General features: G+C 47.5%; 1 protein-coding gene across 1 annotated transcript in view; it reads right to left on the bottom strand.

Annotated features, from left to right (window-relative positions):
- Positions 1–22,031, bottom strand: part of RRP7A (ribosomal RNA processing 7 homolog A) — a 57,767-nt gene that overhangs the window by 23,350 nt on the left and 12,386 nt on the right. Inside the window, exons 3-5 of the mRNA XM_078640368.1 lie at positions 21,130–21,255; positions 20,929–21,049; positions 20,176–20,273 (exon numbers count right to left, since the gene is read on the bottom strand). Coding sequence (XP_078496494.1) covers positions 20,176–20,273; positions 20,929–21,049; positions 21,130–21,255 — 345 coding nt within the window. The remainder of the gene's footprint in view (positions 1–20,175; positions 20,274–20,928; positions 21,050–21,129; positions 21,256–22,031) is intronic.

Genomic DNA, 22,031 nt, shown 5'->3' with positions numbered 1-22,031 from the left:
ACTCTGAAGCTCCACTCTGAAGCTCCACTCTGCACTCTGAAGCTCCACTCTGAAGCTCCACTCTGCACTCTGAAGCTCCACTCTGCACTCTGAAGCTCCACTCTGCACTCTGAAGCTCCACTCTGCACTCTGAAGCTCCACTCTGCACTCTGAAGCTCCACTCTGAAGCTCCACTCTGCACTCTGAAGCTCCACTCTGAAGCTCCACTCTGCACTCTGAAGCTCCACTCTGAAGCTCCACTCTGCACTCTGAAGCTCCACTCTGCACTCTGAAGCTCCACTCTGCACTCTGAAGCTCCACTCTGCACTCTGAAGCTCCACTCTGAAGCTCCACTCTGCACTCTGAAGCTCCACTCTGCACTCTGAAGCTCCACTCTGAAGCTCCACTCTGAAGCTCCACTCTGAAGCTCCACTCTGAAGCTCCACTCTGAAGCTCCACTCTGAAGCTCCACTCTGAAGCTCCACTCTGAAGCTCCACTCTGAAGCTCCACTCTGAAGCTCCACTCTGAAGCTCCACTCTGAAGCTCCACTCTGAAGCTCCACTCTGGCTGAACATAACAGTCTGCAGTTTCACACGTTACATTTGTGTTAGCTGCATTACGTCATAATTTATTGTCAAAGGCTGGTTCAAATATGTTCTTTCAATGTTTCAAGTCACTAGTCAGCCCACTACCGAGCAGACTGACCCGGACCCAGCCCAGTCCATCCAGGGCTTTCAGTGGCATTCATCACAGTGTCTCACCGGAAGGCGGGCATCAGAGAGAAGCGGGAGAGGGCGGGAAAGGGGGAGGAGAGAGCTGACGACGACCGGCCGGAGCACGAAGGCGGGCACCAAAACAAGCGGGAGGGGGAGCAAGGGAGGTGCCGGCAATGCCGGACCAGACTCGGGGGCGTTCCCGGCGTCGCGTGACGTCGGCAAAAGCCAAAGAATGTCGGGAACGCCCCCGTGTCTGGTCCGGCATTGACGGACAGGCCCCTCGTCCAATGGCAAGGCTCCATTTACGGAGCCAGCCAATGAATGAGGAGGGCCGACCCAAAGCACACTACAATTCTCATCAGGTTTTCGCCTGCGCGAAAAAGATGCGCAGAGCGCATCTTTTTGGCGAGGCAAAACCTAAAAAGGGGGTGGTGATGGACAGAGTATCTGAGTTAATCAGAACACTCCTACCCAGTCAACAGATCAGGGCTTGATCCATCACCGTTTTTTCAGCTCACTGCACCATCCCAGTTCAGAACCTGGCTATATGCAAATTAGTCTGTCCCTGGCCCAGTGCATCATGGGAACAGGGCAGACCAAACTACCAAGCCAATTCTTCACTGGAAAGGAAACAAGCTTCCGGGGACCGGTTTCTGGCATTACAGCCGTCTTCGGCCCGGCTTGCTTGAATCCTGATGGTGCAATGAGCAAGGGACTCATGTCTGAGCATACCCTTCCACACTCATGGTGGCCAAAATAATTACAAAAAGGGGGTGGTGATGGACAGAGTATCTGAGTTAATCAGAACACTCCTACCCAGTCAACAGATCAGGGCTTGATCCATCACCGTTTTTTAGCTCACTGCACCATCCCAGTTCAGAACCTGGCTATATGCAAATTAGTCTGTCCCTGGCCCAGTGCATCATGGGAACAGGGCAGACCAAACTACCAAGCCGAAATGGCAGAAACCGGTCCCCGGAAGCTTGTTTCCTTCCCAGTACAAGAATTGGCTTGGTAGTTTGGTTTGCCCTGTTCCCATCATGCACTGGGACAGGAACAGACTAATTTGCATATAGCCAAGTTCTGAGCTGGGATGGTGCAGTGAGCTAAAAAACGGTGATGGATCAAGCCCTGATCTTTGGACTGGGTAAGAGTGGTCTGCTTAATTCAGGCACTCTGTTCATCACCACCCCCTTTTCTGAATCATTTTGTCCACCATAAGCGTGGAAGGGTATACTCAGATGTGAGTCCCTTGCTCATTGCACCATCAGGATTCAAGCAAGCCGGGCCGACGACGCCTGAAATGGCAGAAACCGGTCCCCGGAAGCTTGTTTCCTTCCCAGTACAAGAATTGGCTTGGTAGTTTGGTTTGCCCTGTTCCCATCATGCACTGGGACAGGAACAGACTAATTTGCATATAGCCAAGTTCTGAGCTGGGATGGTGCAGTGAGCTAAAAAACGGTGATGGATCAAGCCCTGATCTTTGGACTGGGTAAGAGTGGTCTGCTTAATTCAGGCACTCTGTTCATCACCACCCCCTTTTCTGAATCTTTTTCTATAACAAAGCCAATGATCTGGAAAAAGAACTCAGGATCGCTACAGATAACCCCAGCGACAACACTGCATCACAATCTGCAACAAACTATGCAAACAATAAGACTAAAAACAAGGCACATTGGGACACTTTCACACTTTTAAACCAGATTGAGATCACGAAAACGCTCGCGGCCACTAAACCTAACAATCACTTTAACGACCCTCTACCATCAAAATGCCTGGAAAAAATCAGCCATATTATGATTCCAATATGGACGGAAATTATAAACGCCTCATTCTCCCAGGGGGTCCTCCCAGAATGCCTCAAGACAGGTCAAGTAGTCCTGATCCTAAAAAAAAACACAGCAGACCCGGCAGATCCAAATAACTACCGCCCAGTGACCAATATCCCTCTTCTTGCCAAATTAATAGAGAGGTGTGTATAAAATCAGTTAAGCCAACATATCGACAACTTCTCTCTACTGGATGATTGCCAATCAGGATTCAGAGCTGGCCACAGCACGGAAACAGCAATCCTCCACATAGACGATGATGCACTTCAAGCTTTAGATCACAACCAAGCTTGTCTACTCATCCTCCTTGACTTGTCGTCATCAGCGTTTGACACAGTCAACCATGAAAAACTTCTAAACAGACTGCACGACAGGATGGGAATTTCCGGCACTGTACTGGATTGGTTCAAATCATTCTTACAGAATATAACTCAGAAATTCCTAGTAAATCAATCTCTCTCTCCTTCTTGCCCTAACGCAATTGGAGTTCCCCAAGGACCAATTCTATCTCCGTCTTTGTTTAATCTTTATATCGAACCCCTCACAGAAATCCTGCGAAATTCCAAAATATCTTACCATATGTACGCAGACGACACGCAACTTTACATCAAGATTGCATCAATGGAAGACACAACCATCATGAATGAGGCCCTCAAAATGACGCTAAATTGGCTAATTAACAATCATCTCAAGCTAAACGCAAATAAAACCGAATTCTTACTCATAGCACCTCAAAAGAAACAAGCAGTAGCGAAGGAATGGTCCAAAATGATCACAGCACTAAACTGCACCCGACTCTAGTTGAGTCAGCAAAATCCCTAGGAATAACACTGGATGAACAACTTGATATGAAAACCCACATTAAAATAATGGCAAAAAACGCACGCTTCCACCTGAACTATTTAAGAAAAATGAAGTCATTTCTATCGGAGAATGACCTAAAACTAGCGGTGCAATCTCTGGTTATCTCAAGAATTGAATATGGGTGCACAACACTAGCAGATCTCCCAAAAATGTCCATAGCTCCTCTAAAAGCATGCCTCAATGCAGCGGCAAGACTTATCACAGGGACGAGGAAATTTGACCACATATCCCCCCCACTTGAAAGCTCTAAACTGGCTACCTTACGAAGCTAGGATACAGCTAAAATTGGCATGTATCACCCATAAAGCGATTCATCACAACACTCCCAGATATCTTACCAAGAAAATGGAAATATCAGGAAGAAACAGACCTACCCGGAGTGCCAATTTTCTGCTGCTGAGACCACCTATTTTCAAGAAGAAAAAAACCTATGAGAGAGCGTTCTCTGGTGCAGCCCCTAGAATCTGGAATTCTCTCCCTGCGAACATCAGAAACATTTCGAACACTGCATCATTTAAGAAAGAAATTAAGATCTTTCTCATGAGCAAATTCCTCCCATAGGTAGGCAAACTGCCATTGTAACCAGTCAGTGGGGATATTTTAGATAACAAAGCGAGATATTTATAGAAAATGACACTCCATAACAGAACACTGGTCGGAAGGCAAGAGACAATCCAGGGGAGAAGAGAAATTTTTCAACAACTACCTCAGAACAGTATTATTCATGTCTTGGAACGTTGTAGCAGTCCTATACCTTATCCTCTTTTATTACCTAACTACATTGATGTTTTGTCCTGTACCTTTTCCTCTTTTATTATTTAACTACATTGATGTTTGTACTATCCCATGTGATGTTAAGCGCTCTGATACCCAAGGGTCTAGTTCGCGCTATAGAAAACTGTTTATAAATAAATAAATAAATTGCAGGAAAGGGATGGCCTGCACTATCTTTAATTCTATAGCTATATATCTATAGCTATATATCTATATCAATCCGCACACATATACAATACAGATATATATTAAATATTTGTTATCACAGGATCCTGGCAGACAACTATGCCGGTCTGGCCTTCCTAATAGATTAGGAAAAGAATTACTACAATGCAAATCTATCCCATGGATTTGTAGAGTATGTTGAAGGGAGTAATCCACACAAAAACCCTTGCCTTCAAAGAGAATTGCGGCATCTGAAATAACTATGCCAATGAACCAATCAGGTCCATAGCCTTTATTATGGCTTGACACCATCAACAACTCAGACTTGTTGTACTAAGCATACTTTTTCCTTCAAGGCAACCAGGTATACACCAATAAAATAAAAAAATATGTACAAAGTAATTTAATATCCCTGCTAACATAAGTAGTAAGGATTATCGTAGTGCAAATCTATCCTTGCGGTTTGTCAGAGTGGGCTGCCAACAGCTATGAGATGCCACGTGACAGATTACCCACTGACAAGCTTTAGCACAGTGTAACAATAGACCTTTTGCTATTAACACATGCTTTTCATAATAAGTACGCCAGACCTACTGGCTTTGCATTAATTTTTCATAATAAATAGATCAAACCTCTAGAAATGGACATAACTTTTCCAAATGAATCAATAAGGCCTCCAGCCTTTACAATTGGTTTGATAGCACAACCAATGCAGGACTACTGAAGTGTGCATAAACTAGCAACCATCATGCTTAGCATAATAAAATTACAAACATATACAAAATTGCAGTTGGCAAAACACTTTCAAAGGGGCTCAACAAGAATCATCACAGTAAACAACTTCTACCCTCGGGGTTTGTCAGACTGGGTGACCATCAAAGACCTTACCTACTGTGAGATTACATGTAAAAAATACCAGTCTACAGCCAGCAACCAGTGTGACAATAATCCACTGTTAAAGGCCTACTGGCTTTAACAAATGCTCTTCACAATGAACAAGCCAAGCCTACTGCCTTTGTCATATCTCCGTAATATACTCACATCTTCGGACATAACCTATCCAGTGTACCAGTTAAGCTTTTAACCTTTATCACTGGCTTCTCACCATAATCAACTTAGAACTACTGTACTCAGGGTAAACTTTTCCATAGGCCAGCCATGAGGAATACAGTCATAACATTACAAACGTACACAATGGGAGCAATAGAGTCACAAACATTAAGAAATTGGAGTTTCTAAAATTGCAATTCCACAGCTTCTAGTGTAAGCAGGAACATGCTTTATTCATATTCTTCTTTGTTAGACATATAGGCGCAGCCTACGTGTTTCGCCAAACAACAATGGCTTCTTCAGGGCACTCTAAATAGTGTCTAATAAGAGATGTTCATTATGGAACACGCCATATTCCTGGTACAAATCCAAAAGGTCCTCTTTGTGCCTTCTACTCAGTCGTTCTTTAGAAACTAGATGCGGGGGCATGGCTAAGATGGCGGCCGAAGCAGACGAGGGTCCGTGAGGCTCCCGACCCGAATCCCCGTTTTGACCCTTCATTAGCTCCCAAACCCCCAAGCAGGAGTTATCCGTGCCCAGCAGTGCGGGGGCATCTGGTGTCCGTCCTTTTGGGCAGGGGGAGAAAGCAAGGCTGCCCCTTCTTTTTGCGTTGTTGGATCTCGCATGGCGCCGCAGTGTAATGGCGGCCAGGATCACGGAGTGATCCGCGACATATCCCAGCTGAAGGGGCATAGCAGAGGACGCCGGTCGTGCGGGCGCACACCGGAGGGGAAGCCTGCGACCGCAACGCCTGGTGAGAGAGGTGAGCTGCGGGGCGCGCAGCCGAAGGCGGCGGCGGCACCGCCTCAGGAGGAGCGAAACTCGAGCCCCAGGACTCGGGGCCTACTCCTGGAGGAGGCTCGCCGGCCCGGCCTGCCGGAGCTACACTCAGAAGCGCGGGGGCAGGTGTGGTGGGGTGCCAAGAGTTGCCCGCTCTACCAGCAGTTGGCAGGGGCTGGCCGAGAGACAAGAGACTGCAGCGTGCTCCCGCGAGATGAGCTGCGGGAGAACTGGCTGGCGCTGGTGGGACAGCGTGAAAATCGAGCTCCAGGCTTTGGGGCCTACCAGGACAAATCCGCCTACAGTACTGTAACCGGACTGGACTCATCGGGGCATTGCCGGGTGAGCAGAGCCACTGACTTTGAGTGAGTACCCGGCGAGGGGGGGCTGCTGCCCAGGGGGACAGGACTGCAGTGGAGGAGCCGGCGGCACTGCCCAGAGCCCATAGCATTCCATCAGTGTGGTGACTGGGCCAGGTGGGCCGTTCTGGAGCCTGCGCTGGACGTGGCCCAGGCGGACTATGTGAGGGGGCGATGCAGCTTGTGCTGCGTAGCCGAGAGTGGGGCTTGCAGTGGACGTCCGCGGCGCTTGCCCTCCACAAGACCCGGGGCGCATCGATAGAAGGCACGCCTGACCAGAGCGGCGCGTAGGTCGGTTTGCGGGCCCAGACCTCGGCCCAAGTCGCGCGGGCGTCCAGAGAGCACGCACTCATAAGAATAGATGTCGGCCCCCCCCTTCCAGCGATCGGGCCTTCCAGGGATAAAGTGCTTGGCGCATCATGGCGACAGGGGTACGCAGGGGCGGACGCACCATCACGGACATGCTGGCAAAGAGTGCCCCTAAGGGAGGGAAGAGTCCGCAGTCCCCAGCAGCGGCGAAGGACAACACGGGGCAGGAGGACGGAGGGGCCCCCATCACTAAATCGTTTTTAGACACTATTTAACTCCTTGCGTGAGGATTCCAGACACTGAAGCAGGACATGGCTGGGGAGTACCGTGAACTACGCCGAGATGTGGATGGCTTGGGGGATCGAGTGGCTGCGGTGGAGGAAGCAGACCAGACTAGGAACGAGGAGGTAGAACAATTGTAACAAGAAGTCATCCGCCTCCGTGAGCAACAAGTCGATCTTCAAGCGCACGCGGAGGACCTCTAGAACCGCTCTCGAAGAAACAACATAAGGGTCCGCGGCGTCCCATCCAAAGCAGAGGGGAACAGTGTCGCCCACTTTTTGCAGGGACTATTTCGGGAGATCTTAGGGGAAACGGATGACTTTGAAATCCGCATCGACAGGGCGCACAGGGTAGGCCTGGCGTGGCGGGCACCGGCTCCTCCTCCTGATATCCTAGCTTTTCTACCTGACTTTCCCTTGAAAGAACGAATCCTACAAGAGGCACGCCAGAAACAACCCATCCAATACCAGGGCAACCCAGTGGCGCTGTACCAGGACCTCTCGGCCATCACCCTGCAAAAGAGGAAAGCCTTCAGAATAGCCACCACGTTCTTGCGCAACAAAGGGATTCCTTATTCCTGGGGTCACCCTTTTAAGCTCATCTTCAAATGCAACGGAGCCCTGCAGCAGCTCAGATCTCTACGGGACACATGCGCCCTACAGGGCATTGACCTAGACGAGGACTCAAAGAAGGAAGACTCAACTTCACGGCCCTCGCAGGAGCGATCACCGCGAACCTCGCGAGATGGATGGCAGCGAGTGGGTAACAGACTCTCGCCCAAAGCATCTCTCAAACCAGACACGGCAACGATGGCACAGGAACAGGCATCGGCCATCCAGGAGGTGTCCAAGGACACAGCGGCATTGGACTAATGCAGCGACCACAAGGGGGTTTCCTTTTGCACTAAGACCAAGCGGTTCTGGGAGGGAAAGGAGGGGGCGGGGGGACAACGAGGTCGCCATTGCCACACGCTCCTCCACGTAACGTTACCACAGGCCTGAACTGTGTATTGATAGGCCTGGGACTATGGCATATACTTGGGAGTTCCTGGTTGGGGATGGGGGAGGGGATTGGGGGGGGGCAGGCTGCGGGTGTTGGGGCTCAGGGGGAAGGTGGGAGGTTGGCATTTGGGGGAGTTCTCTGTTGGGGTCAGGGTGGTGGGGGATCGGGGGGTGAGCGTCGGGGTCGACGGGAGGGGGGGTGGGAACCAGTGTGCCAAAGGGGACAGAGGTTAAGTCGCAGGGTGCATGGCAGCGAAATAGGGCGACGATGGCGCACACCACTCACGGCCGAGACCATGGCCACTGATGCGGTCAAAATCCTAACACTGAACGTGAAAGGCCTCAATAATCCCATCAAGAGACGTGCAGTACTATCCTACCTAGAACACTCAGGGGCGGCAATATGACTACTTCAGGAAACCCATTTGCTTTCTAAAGATTGGCACAGGCTGAGGTCCCGAGCCTTTCCACAGCAGTTCTTCTCCTCCACTCACGATAAAAAGGCAGGTGCCGCAATCTTTGTTGCCAGGCATTTCCCAGGACGCGTCGGAGACAAAGTAGGTGAGATTAAGGGTAGACTCTTAGCCCACAGCTTTACGGTAGGCTCTGTGCAGTTGACGGTGGGATCCCTATACACACCAAATACCGGGCAGGAACCATTTCTATGGACCGCCCTCTCTGAGGCTTTGCGATCCCCAGACCCCTTACTACTCCTGGAAGGGGACCTAAACATAGTGATGGACAAAGACAAGGACAGGTCCGGCCACCGTTACGGTTGCACAGGGGTACTTTCGGAGACAGGCAAAGATTGGCTGAAGCAAAGGGGGTTGGAGGACTTGTGGAGGGCTAAACATCCGGGGGCATCGCAATACACCTTCTACTCGCATTTACACCACACTTATGCCAGATTAAGTCACTTCATTGACTCCTCAGAGCTAGCGGCTCGAGTGGCAGATGTGGATATCACCCCGGCGGCTATCTCAGACCATGAGGCCGTGGAACTTCTGATTAGAGTCCCGGCCACCAAGAGACCCTCTGGTAGGTGGCAGCTGCGGGAACCCCTCTTGCAACGAGAGGATGTAGTCCAACAGCTTCGCAAATGCATCACTGACTACCTAGCAGTTAATGACCACCCTGAAACGCCCTTGACAGCCGCATGGGGGCGCTCAAAGCGGTAGTGCAGGGCGAGCTGATTGCCGCGGAGGCGGCGGATGCCAAAGATCGCAATGCTAAGCGAGAAGACCTTACCGCTAAGGTAGTTGAATTAGAACGGGTTCAGAGCCGAACAGGCGCACCTAGAGTCTGGAAACAACTCAAAGTGGCCAAGGCTCAACTGGCGAGTCTAGACGTGGACCGGGCCGAGTACTCGGCCCTCTGCCTGCGCCACACCTATTATGTAAGGGGGAATAGAACAGGGCGCCTTCTCGCGAGCGCGTTACGAGCCAAGGTCCAGCGTTCAAAAATCACGCTCCGGCGCAACGAGAACGGGGACGAAATTCGAGACGAGGCGCAGATAGCGAGGGCTTTTAGAGACTACTATGCTTCACTTTACGCGGTAGAGTCCATCTCAGAGGCTGACAAAGAGATCTATCTCGGAGGCGCGGCTACCACTGCCCTAAATTCCACTAGCGCCAGCGCCCTCGACGCACCTATTCGAATCGAAGAGGTGATCAGTGCCATCTCCCGTCTCAAATCCTTAAAGTCGCCAGGCCCCGACGGCTTTTCCGCCAGTTTTTATAAAACTTTTTGTCCACCGCTCGCTCCGCTGCTTACAAAGCTTTTTAATTCATTTCAAGGCCCCGGCTCCATCCCGCCCGACATGCTAGAGGCAGACGTCATAGTTTTGCCTAAGCCAGGTAAGGATGCCACGCAATGTTCCGCCTTCTGACCAATCTCTCTGCTTAACCTTGTCCTTAAGCTCTTTACGGGAGTGCTGGCTTCGCGGCTCGGACCATGCCTCCCTGGTATTATAGAGCCGGATCAATCTGGCTTCATCCCGGGCAGACAATGCAGCGATAACGCTAAGCGCTTTCTTCACTTAATTGATAAGGCCCGATTTCAACAATGCAACTCGGTCCTCCTGGCCATCGACGCTGAAAAGGCGTTCGATCGGTTTGATTTGAGCTTTTGAAAGAGGGTCCTGGCGCATTTTAGAGTGGGAGATCGCTTTCAAGCCTGGGTTGCGAGTTGCTATCACAAACCCCAAGCACGTGTCCGCCTCGGGCTTTCGAGGGAATAGAGGGAAATCGCAGATTTTGCCGTTGGGCCGGAACGCTCAAACTAGCCGAGAGCCGCCCACCTCCGCTTGGGGACTAGCGACCCAGTCGCAACTCCCGTACCTCGGCATCACCCTCACATCCTCTACAGAGCGGACAGTAGCCTTAAACTACGCTACCCTTACGACACAGATCCGCAAGGATCTAGAGCGGTGGACGAAGCAGCCACTCTCTCTACTAGGACGGGTTGCAGCGGAGAAAATGTCAGCACTTCCCATGATTCTCTACATCTTTCAAACAATCCCTGTGCCTCCGCAGGCCGGGACAATTACACAGCTACAATCGACACTTCAGCACTTTATTTGAGGAGGGAAGAGGCCACGCATGCATAAAATACTGGCATACCGGGGGGGTAGACGAGGGGGGACTGGGAATTCCCAATCTGCAACGATATTTTCAAGCAGCACAGCTGCACTTCCTTGTGGAATGGTTTAGGCCCGAATCTGAGAAGAGATGGCTCTTCCAAGACAGAGCCATGGCTCAGACGTCTCTGTGGAAGGTGCCCTTCCTCCGCCGTCCGCAAAGACCACGCTACCTTCAGAACTCACCTATTACACGCACAGTCCTCAAGGTCTGGGACTCGGTAGCTACCAGACACCAACTTACGACTTTCCCCTCACCTCTCACACCTCTGTTAGATAATTCCGAGTTCCCCCCCGGGCATGTGATCCCCGGGCCTTTCCGCAATGGCGTGGGACCAGCTGCAGGTCTGCAGGACACCTCTTTGACCTAGGGGGCTTTCTTCCGCTCGTCGACTTATCCCAAGGATATGACATCCCATCGCCACAGCTCTTTCAATACTTTCAGTTCCGATACTGGCTTCTGCAACCCACAATTAATCCACTTGTCCGTAGACACCTGACCGCATTTGAGAAATGTCTGGCAACAAAAGACTCGGACCGAGGCCTTATTACTGACCTCTACAAACTTACTCCTGCCCTCGAGACACACCACACTGCAGGGCAGCGACGTTGGGAACAGGAGCTGGGGAGAACCTTAACGGCCCAAGAATGGAAATCGATTTACTACAGGGCCAACCACACAGCGAAGAATGCAGCCGGCAGGGAATCGGCGGTGAAAGTCGCCACATATTGGTATCTAACCCCGGCGAGGCTTAACAGGGGCAACCCATCTCAGAGCGCGTCATGCTGGAGGGGATGTGGGGAAATAGGCACACTAACACATCTCCTATGGGACTGCACGGCAGTTAAGGAGTACTGGACCACGGTCCTCAACGACATAGATAGCTCCTTGGACACTGAAATCCCACGGTTTCCAGCCTATACCGTTCTGGGCCTCCCGAACGCACTCACTTTCCCTCTGAAATCCAATAGGGGAGACAAATGGGCATCGCGATGCAAGCAGCCACTCAGCACATACTCTCTCTTTGGGGGTCCAGCACATCACCAACACATACGGGTTGGCTGCACAGACTTTGGTTTACACTGGGGATGGAGCGTATCCAGGCTACACCTACACACACTACTGCTACATTTCACACGATCTGGAAGCCGCTGCTCACACTTCTGTCCCAGGAGTTCAATGAAATCACTTGCCCTAGATACCTCCGCTTACTGCGCCTGACAGAATCACAAAATGAAAACGCGCAGCCCGAGACGAAGCTACTGTGAATCGCCTTATCTAACACAGCCCTTACTCGCACGGATTGGCACACTGGTTGGGGTGGGGGGGGGGGGGGGGTAGGGGGGGAGTTCTGGGTATTGGGTGGGAGGGGTGGTCTTTTTCTTGCCTTTTCATGTGTTTGCTAGCTAAGATGCGCAGAAAGTTACCGGATGATTCCGCAATTCATGGGACTGTCACAAAAAGAGGGCGACCACGAGATCCTCCGCACTATACAAGATACTTGCTGGGTCCTATGATGAGGTTCCTCCTACAAGTTGGCTATTTTTATTTGTCTCTGCGATATGGCTTTGTACTTTCTACGCTGTTTGCTTTGCCTGAAACTAATAAAACAAATTTAAACATAGAAACTAGATGCATTCACGAAATCGTCAAAGTCTTATTCCGTTTGATACTAAAAGGTATTCACTAAACGGTGTAGATGAAGGAGCAGACCTAATTCATGTGTCCATTAACCAGTTTCTTCAAGCAAGTTTGCGTGTTCCTCAAACCGTCAGACTTCCTGACAGTATAAACCTTCCCACAAGCAAAAAGTGCAACACCAGCACTCTTTCAGAGGAAGCACACAACATTGGCCAAATCAAATTCTGTACTGTACTGAACCAACATGTGGGCGGAGTTTAATTCCCACACTCAGTAGTACTTCTAAAAGCTCTTTTTCTGTTGATCACATAAGGAATAGCCATACATAACAAGCAATGGAAATGCCAATAGGTCTGGCTTCAATGTGCTACACTCAGAACTCTCTATAGCATGCTGCTCACTCTGGATCCACATGGTCAGACCTCTCACCTTGCAGTCTCAAACTGTGCAGCCTGCACTCATACGCCTCTCAACAAACACAGAAGCTGCACTTACCCTGTAGTCGCACATCACTCACCCACCCACCTGCACTCAGACACCGCTCACCTACATCGCTCTTTGCGGTCACATACCACTAACACAAACCTCATCCTAACTGCTGATCTTTCACTCACCCTGCACGCTCCTACATCTCATTCTCCACGCACACAAACAGAACTGCTCATGCTACTGACATTGCTCACCTACTTACACACTGCACCCACCTCGCACCTTCCATCGCACACCACTAACCCTGTGCTCACACACCATTTACCTTGCAGTCACACTGCTTGCATACCTCTCAGCTTGCACTCACACCACTACTACTTACTGCTTATACAGCACTCACTTTACACCTTCCAAAACCCCTCACCATGTGCTCACCATACAACTCATGCACTGCTCACTCAGCACATGCACCCTGCATGGACACCACTTACCCTATTCTCAGACACCGTTCACACAGCACTAACACACCGGTTATCCAGCACACACACCTATCACTCTGCACCTAACTCCTCACATATCTCTATCACCTCACACACCACTAGCACTGACTGCTCAAACTGCACTCACATGCATCTTCCCATTCACATACACACTGCTCACCGTGTACAGTCTCCTTGCACATGGGCATCCTTCACCCTGGACACAAGCACACTATTCTTACACTCCTCACCCAGCATTCACGAACCGCTCACACTGCACTCTCCCTAATCCTGCTCATTCTCCAACTCACATACCACTCATGCTGCCCCAACATCGCTCACCTTTCACTCATGCACAACTCACATAAATAGCACCCATCTGCACACTGCTCACCCTGTACTCACATATATCTCCGTTTGCACTCACACTGCTCACATACCTCTCACCCTGTGCTCACACATCTTCCACACACACCCATATTTTGGTATACACCGAACACTCACATACTGCTCACCCAGCACTCAGACATGCGATTTCTGAACCCACACAAACAAGTAATCACAATAGGCTTCTGCTACTGTGTGACCTACAGCTCACAAAGATTTCAGCAGCATATACATTAACCCACTAAGCTGACCATGACTGCACCATGCCAGGCAATTGTTTAACAAATATATTTTTCGCGTACTTAAATATCAAATGGAATGTTTGTTTCCCAAATATTTAACCGGTTTTTGCAGCACTGGGAAAAGGGCGACCAGAAATATGGAAAGACTATACGTACGAGTTTAATTGGAAATATTGGACAATTATATTTTAAGTGTGATCAGAGATATTGGGTAATGGCATTTTCCCTGAAGCTGCTGCAGAATTAATTTTCAAAAAATTGTTTTTCTATTAATCTATTGGTAATTGTACTGTTAATACATACACAGTTACGCTAAATGATTATTTTTTTAGGGATTATTTGGTGCCTCTATACTAGGAGAAGTGTGCCTCAATGGTTAGAGCGGCAGACCCTGATGCAGAAGTCTGGCCCGGGACCAGGGTTCAATTCCCGCCTCGGCGGGTCTTGGGTTCAATTTGCTCGGACCTGATAATTCTCGCCTTGGTGCCTATTCTAATCATGAGTCCCACTCTGCAACTCTGGGCAATAGCTTGCTTAATCTCCACACCAGCCCTAACAACACTAGGATGCCTGGCTTCACCTAGGGTGGTGCCCAGGAGTGGGCACCTCACAGGGAAAGGCCAGGAAGGGTTCCTCAGCGGTATTCGTACAAATGCCGAGATGCCTCCGGGTAGTCGTGCGCTATACAAGTGCGTAATTATCATTATCAATCATCATTATCATTAATAGTAAAACCCCTTATATATTTTGTAATGACAAAAACGTGGTTAATTAAAAACACAACGAAACAGACCATTACAGCTGTGAAAAATAGACTTCTCGTGTACTTACTTGTTTTGTTCTTAATTCACTGGGGTAAACAAAACCCAAATAAGTATTACATATTTGAAATTCTCAAAATCCACCAGGTGAGTCAATTAACTGCTTGCCAAGGTCCCTGGACAACATCTGTACTGTAAACTGCGGAGCTTACACACTGCCCACAGTAGACTCTATACCCTTCGAATGGGAAAGCTAAGCTCATGATCCAGGGCCCACTCCTCAGATACTTCCACATACCTGACATCCTGCATGCCAGCCCAGGACTTGCTGCCCCTCCAATCCACACCTCCACCACATTCTCCCCACACCCCACGCCCCCAGCACTGCATGACACGGTTAACCATAAAAATGAGCTCAGTCTTGTGTCTTCTGTCATTTTTGGTACCCTACAGCAAAAAAAACCGCTTCTATTACACTTTATTGACATTGCGCGAAAAAGACATTGCCTTGAACGGATTATGAAAAGGGACAGAAGTTGCTAATTTCCACTTGTAGCAGAACCTGTTGGAAGACAGCAGCTCAAATGTAGGGGGAACCAAGCTTGTGACACCCTCTCCAGCTCGCATATACGACTGATCTACCCATGTCCTGTAGCCAGGGCATTCTCTTTACCTTCAGCCCCAATTTCCTAATTTAATGATTTACATTACCATCACCCTATTCCCTCAAAACTACTGTTTAAGATCTTAAAAAATGTGCATCGCACTAGTGGTGAGGACAACTTTTCTTGAGTATTTCATCTTCAGCTGGTTTAAAGTTAGTTGGTAGGAATTGTAAGAAATGTACACTGCTACTGAGGACTTCTGACTCGCCTTCAATCAATTCTAGAGCTCTCACCAACCCCAAAAATAAACAACATAATAAATTCACTCACGCCCACAGAGGCAATTCAGTTCAAAGGAAAAGCACCTCCTTCATATCCATGAATCTCAGTTCATTAACTGTCAAAGGAGGGTCTCTCCTTCACTAACTAAGGATTGCACAGTTTTCAAAGATATTCTATTGCGTAATAATTTGGAAGGTATCCCCTGTTTTATGAATCCAACAATATATTTAATGAATTTCTCTTTTTTCCTTTCTTTTAACTTTCAATGTATTCTATTTTTCATGTAATTTCACTAATGTAGCCCTTCTAAGCCAACACATGTACACTATATTTTCTATAGTACAACGGCTCCCCTTAATAATTAGCAGAATGGAATTACAATCGCAGAACGTCCAGGACATATTGTTTGGTGTCAAGGATAACAAGTTTCCATGTTTATTGTGTCCACTGAACAAGTAGGCTCAAGGCCATTTAGCACAACTCCTTTGGCTACCAGTATACTGTACCACAGAATGGTTCTGTGAAAGAGGATCGTCAACCACTAAGGCATGATTTATCTTCATATATATGAGTTGTTCATATATATTTCATTAATAAAAAAACCTTTATTATCAGGGTATGCTCTGTAAGGAAATGCGGTACAAAAGGGGGTGGTGATGGACGGAGCATCTGAACCAATCAAACACTCACACCCAGTCAACAGATCTGGGTTTAATCCATCACCGTTCTTTAGCCCACTCTGCCACCCCAGTTCAGACATGGCCATATGCAAATCAGTCTGACCCTGTGCCTCATGGGAACAGTCCAGCCCGAACTGCCAAGCCATGCCTTCCCTGGACCGGAAACAAGCTTCCGAGGACCGGTTTCTGGCATTTCAGCCGTCTTCAGCCCGGCTTGCTTGAATCCAGTGGCAAAGTGAGCAAGGGACTCACGTCTGAGCATACCCTGCCAACTTATGGCGAACAAAGTGGTACAAAAGGGGGTGGTGATGGACGGAGCATCTGAACCAATCAAACACTCACACCCAGTCAACAGATCTGGGTTTAATCCATCACCGTTCTTTATCCCACTCTGCCACCCCAGTTCAGACATGGCCATATACAAATCAGTCTGACCATGTGCCTCATGGGAACAGTCCAGCCCGAACTGCCAAGCCATGCCTTCCCTGGACCGGAAACAAGCTTCCGAGGACCGGTTTCTGGCATTTCAGCCGTCTTCAGCCCGGCTTGCTTGAATCCAGTGGCAAAGTGAGCAAGGGACTCGCGTCTGAGCATACCCTGCCACAGTTATGGCGAACAAAGTGGAACAAAAGGGGGTGATGATGGACGGAGCATCTGAACCAATCAAACACTCACACCCAGTCAACAGATCTGGGTTTAATCCATCACCGTTCTTTATCCCACTCTGCCACCCCAGTTCAGACATGGCCACATACAAATCAGTCTGACCCTGTGCCTGTAAGGAAATGCAGCGTACTCAGTTTGCACGAGGCAGTGGTTTTAGTATAAAGACACGCACACGTTTGCACAATTTAACAAGTTGACGCCATTTAGAATGCTCCCTTATCATATGAAATAGATCCAGAGCCTGAAACGCAAGATTGACTGCTTGCTTTCAAAATAAAGTGTACAAGAAAACACTTGCAACTTGAAAACAAAGTTTGTTAAACTATTGTGCCACTTTAATTTTTATTTCTCTGAGGTATCATTTAGTAAAACATGTTTGGTGCATGATAATATTTTAAAGAAATACTAATGGTGAATACGTGTAAAACCATTGTGGTAACATGAAAACAATGGGTTTCAGATGTAGGCTTGGAACCTGTGCACCTAGCAAACATTTCCATTCTGCATACTCAAACACGTTTGCTCGTATATATGCTCATCTGAAAATCTGCAGACGATTGCAAATTAAATTTCATGTCACTCTTTTTAAACCCCCCAAACCGTTTTACTCCTTTTATCAAGAGTACATTCCAAACCTTTCCCAGTGCAGGAATCGATTTCAGAGGGGTTGGTGAATACCCTAAACATTTAAGTGTGTGGGTGTGCGCAGACTCGCATGGCATTCCAAACCTGGAACTATAACCTTCTGCCCAACTGTAGCCATTCTAGGTACATTGTCAGAAAGGTGGCAAAATCAGAGTCTTGCTAGAATCCAAACCCTATGATAATGCCCTGGCACCATCAGAAAGGCTGTTATCAGAGCTCCGATGTGAAAATGGGGAGAGGGGTTGGCCTAACGGCTAAGGCGCTCGACCTCGGACCTGGGGATCTGGGTTCGAGTCTCGGTAACGACGCCAAAAACCTCCTGTGATTCTGGGCAAATCACTTAATCTCCCCGTGCCTAAAAAATGAAAGTATGTCCTCATGTAACATAACTGGTGCTATGTAAAGCGCTCTGATACCTGATTCGGTTCGGGTCTAGTTCGCGCTATATAAAACTCTACAAAAAAAAAAATTGCCTCAATAATTTGCCACCTCACTGCATTGCGCCAAAAGAGACAAGTAAATGTTATACAGGACAGGTAGATTTCTGAAGCATCCCATCCCTTGGATAAGTATATATTTTAGAAAGTTTCACACCCTCGATAGTCTTTATTAGGTGTCTCAAAAAAAGGTAACTATTTGTTCAATTACATTTTTCTTACTTTGTAAATGGCAGCAATATTTTCCGACAGATATTTAATCAGCCCAACGTCATTAGCAGGTGTGCCTTGACAGCGCAACTGTTTGCAAGCCGTGTTCCCAATCCTCTCACTTCATGCCATCGGCAACTTGGTGCATTATTCAGTATCGAGAAAGGGCTTCTATTGGATTGCAAGAGGGTCATTTTACACTGGAACCGTAAATCAATCACACTGCTCGTCACCTTAAATTCATTATCACCTACACGAAGTCTATTCAAAAAGCAATCATTGTTACAACTTTTTTTCCTCGTATTGGCAAAATCAACACAGTGAGCTCAATGTGATAAACAGCTTTTGTATTTGCAACTAATGCAAACAGTATTTGTGAATGCCTGTTACAGGTGTTCATGTATTAAAGCAAGACAGTTTGCCTTTGTCTTGTACATTCTGTTACCTTTTCCCTTGGTCCCCTTCCATTTTACACTGAAAGTCGTCAAGTCAGTACCATTCAAGCACGGGGTTTCGTTGCTAACTTTTTGGGAGATACAAGTGAATGGCAGCTCAAAGGCCAAATGTTATGCTGTAGACCTGAGACGATGCGCCATTCAGAGACTACGCGCCATTCAGAGATACCTTCGTGTGCTGCTAGGCTGTGAATAAGTTCATGATGCACACTGCTTTCTTTCCTGTTTGGAGGAGGAAGTGAGGTTTGTTCCACGACTAATGCCACCTCGAAATCAGAACAGAAAGCCAAAATCGCTGATGTACAAACTGGTCACAAACACTTTCCACATGACTGAAAACAATACAGGCATGTCTCCCAAACCGGCTTCCATGTGATTTCAAAGAAGAAATGTCATCTGAATCGCAATTCGTGGTATAAACTTGAGTGCGTTTAATTTCACCTACAAATCCACCTAACTTTACATATAGTCTGTAAGACAGTCTTCCGCTTACTGAGGTGCTTATTTTGTACAAGATAATTCACAATGGTAGTCGCAGAGTATGTTTTTTAAATGGCTCTAATCTCTACTGCAAGGTACTCCGGAAATAAAGTGACAGCATCTACTGAAGATTCTTTCTCGTCAGTATCAGAATGAAATAAGAGTCCCTAAATCATAATGAAAATAATTTTCGGTTAAATAAAAATGCACTCTACTATTTGCCAAACTTTGAAATGGAGACTGAGGGAAGGACAGCTATTCTCGCAGTGAAACAGATTTACTTGGATTAAAAATAATTAGGGCTCCCGGTTTTATGGTATTTATTTTTTCTACATTTACTTTGTATTTATCCATATTTCTTTTTTGCTATTTTTTTCTTTATTTATCCATTTTTAGTTTGTGTTTTCTGTAGAACTGAAGCTGCAATGGGTATTTTTCCACATTTATTTAACTGATAAATGTATACTCGCAATTTAATGCCCAAAAGGTTTCAGCAGTTTACAGTGCAATAGTGTTATCGGAAAACACATGCATTGTAGAATAGCACCAATAACTGTAGATCTGCACTCATTTAAGCTTAATTAGGGAATCTATTGTCTTTTTTTATCTCCCCTACTGCTCAATCTGTACACCTACTGACCTGGCACTTATGATTGACAATAGAAAAAAATAATCCAAAGAAGGCCTATGTTCTGTATTTTTTGTATTAAAAAATAAATACAGACAGGAAAATAAATAGTTTTCGGTCTATATTTATCTGTAAAAACAGACAACCGGGAGCCCTAAAAATAATTCTGAAGGCTGGGGAACAGGTCTTGAACACGAGAACGGTTCCAATTCATGCAACTCCACAGTAGAAAATGAATACAAATTAGTGCCATGTAAAGAAAGCCTACCACAAAGAAGCTCACATCACCACCCTGCGCCTAATTCACAACACAAAGATGGTGGTTCAGTCTCAATACAATACTATTTCACCTCAAGCACGGAAATCTCCAAACTACACCATTTAACGGAGATACACGCACCTCAGAGATTTTGCGGTCGTACTCTTGCATGAAGGAATCCACCTCAGCCTGCAGCTCCGCGGGATCGGTCAGGGACTGGGTGTAGGCAGTAATCCACTCTGGACGGAGAGAAAGAGACAAAATGGCTTCAGTAGATAGTACACGCCTAGAGCAGTGAGGGGCTAGAGGAGGCAGACTAAAAAAAGTAAAAAACTTTGCTTGTGCGTCGAAGAGCACTAAACAGGCTTCATGTGAGCACCAACGAAATTGCATGCCTGGGTGCATATATAAGGACATCAAGTGATTTTATTAACTGCAAGCATTTATATAGTGCAGACCCTTCTCGGGAGATCTATTGAGTGCGCTGCATTGTACAGCTACATTAAGTGTTGAGTGAGTGACAACACAGTGCGTACAATTACATGGTGGGGTCTATTGCCACGGCCACACACTAAATGCAAGGATACAGGTAAAAAAGGGGCGGAGATAGTAATGAGAGAGATTGGGGAGGGTCGGCTAATAAGAACATTGGTCAGGCAGCTGGAGGCGATTGACCTGGGTCGACAGATTAAGGAGGGTCAGCTAAGAAGAACATTGGTCAGGCAGCTTGAGGCGATCGAAAGGGGTCTCTGGTATGCGTGTACAAGAGCACTGAGGATCGTACTGATATAAGTGTAAAGTCGATTTTCATGTGCACAGTGGCGTCTCTCGCTTATATTTGTGTTAACAGTACATAGAGGTCGCACCACTCTCTGGGGGGTTTGGTCTACTCACTTTGAACACCTGTAAGCAGCGGTTCCCTCTTTGACATCACAAGAGGCTCCTGCTGAACTGAAGTCCTGAAGGCATGCACACCAGCACGATTTCTGAAAACTACATATGCAAACCTAAACCCCTGGGATTAGATGAAAAGTCAGTTGTTAAAGAACATCTTAGAGAACAACAAATTCTAGAAATCTTTTGTATATCACTCACCGGAACCCGCTCCTGCATGAAAAACTTGGACTCTGGGTCAGACTGAGTCTCAGGAGGACCTGGTTTTTCCTGAAGTTCGACAGATTGAACAGGGCCAAACTGAGAACACAGACGAGAAAGACATTTCTGCAAAAAAGGATAAGGACATACTCTGTTAAGAGTAGATGACGGTGGCTTCACTAAACCAATTCTCTCCTTTGATGAACACATCCCTTCACAGGCTGCATTCATCAGAAGGTTAAGAACATGCATTTTTGGTTTGTTTTAGGGGGAATTAAAGCCTTAGAAAATAAGCATTGGCATAGCCAATTGGTCTCGCCTTTGGGACCTTAAAAGTAAAAAATAAAACTGCAGTTAGAAGACTTCACATTTACCACTGCATGATGGAATTAGGATAGAATTGGTAGAGAAAAGGGAGGTTAACCGGTCAATGTAGAAAAGGAAGGGATTTCTAACATTTGATTAAAACCTGCAAGTTAGGTGAAATGTATTGTTACTATTTGTCCTGGCATTGAACTACGAATGTTTCTTTTTGTTAGCTGCGGTTTACAGCTTCCTTGCAGTGCTCGGTGGATGACTCATGCTTCCTGCACTCCACAGTTAATTACTGTGTAAGTTCCGTGCTCTCCGGAGGCTCAGTGATTAGAGCTGCCTTAAAAGTTTCCAGAGCTGTCAGAAGCAGACCTTCTGGCTGAGACACTCTTGGTTTCTCAGCGAGTCTGTTTCATTTCGCAACATTTCTTTTGTCAGCCTGTTAATCCGTAAATGCATGATGGAGTGGCGAGGTGGGGCAGAGAGTGAAGTGGCACGGCGGAGAGTGAAGCGGCGCGGCGGAGAGTGTAGTGGCGCGGCAGAGAGTGTAGTGGCGCGGCGGAGAGTGAAGCGGCGCGGTGGAGAGTGAA

Source organism: Lissotriton helveticus, chromosome 1_1 (genome assembly GCF_964261635.1).
Source record: "Lissotriton helveticus chromosome 1_1, aLisHel1.1, whole genome shotgun sequence".
Taxonomy (NCBI): Eukaryota; Metazoa; Chordata; class Amphibia; order Caudata; family Salamandridae; genus Lissotriton; species Lissotriton helveticus.
The sequence above is the reverse complement of the archived record's forward strand: the minus strand, read 5'-3'. Positions and strand labels throughout refer to the sequence as shown.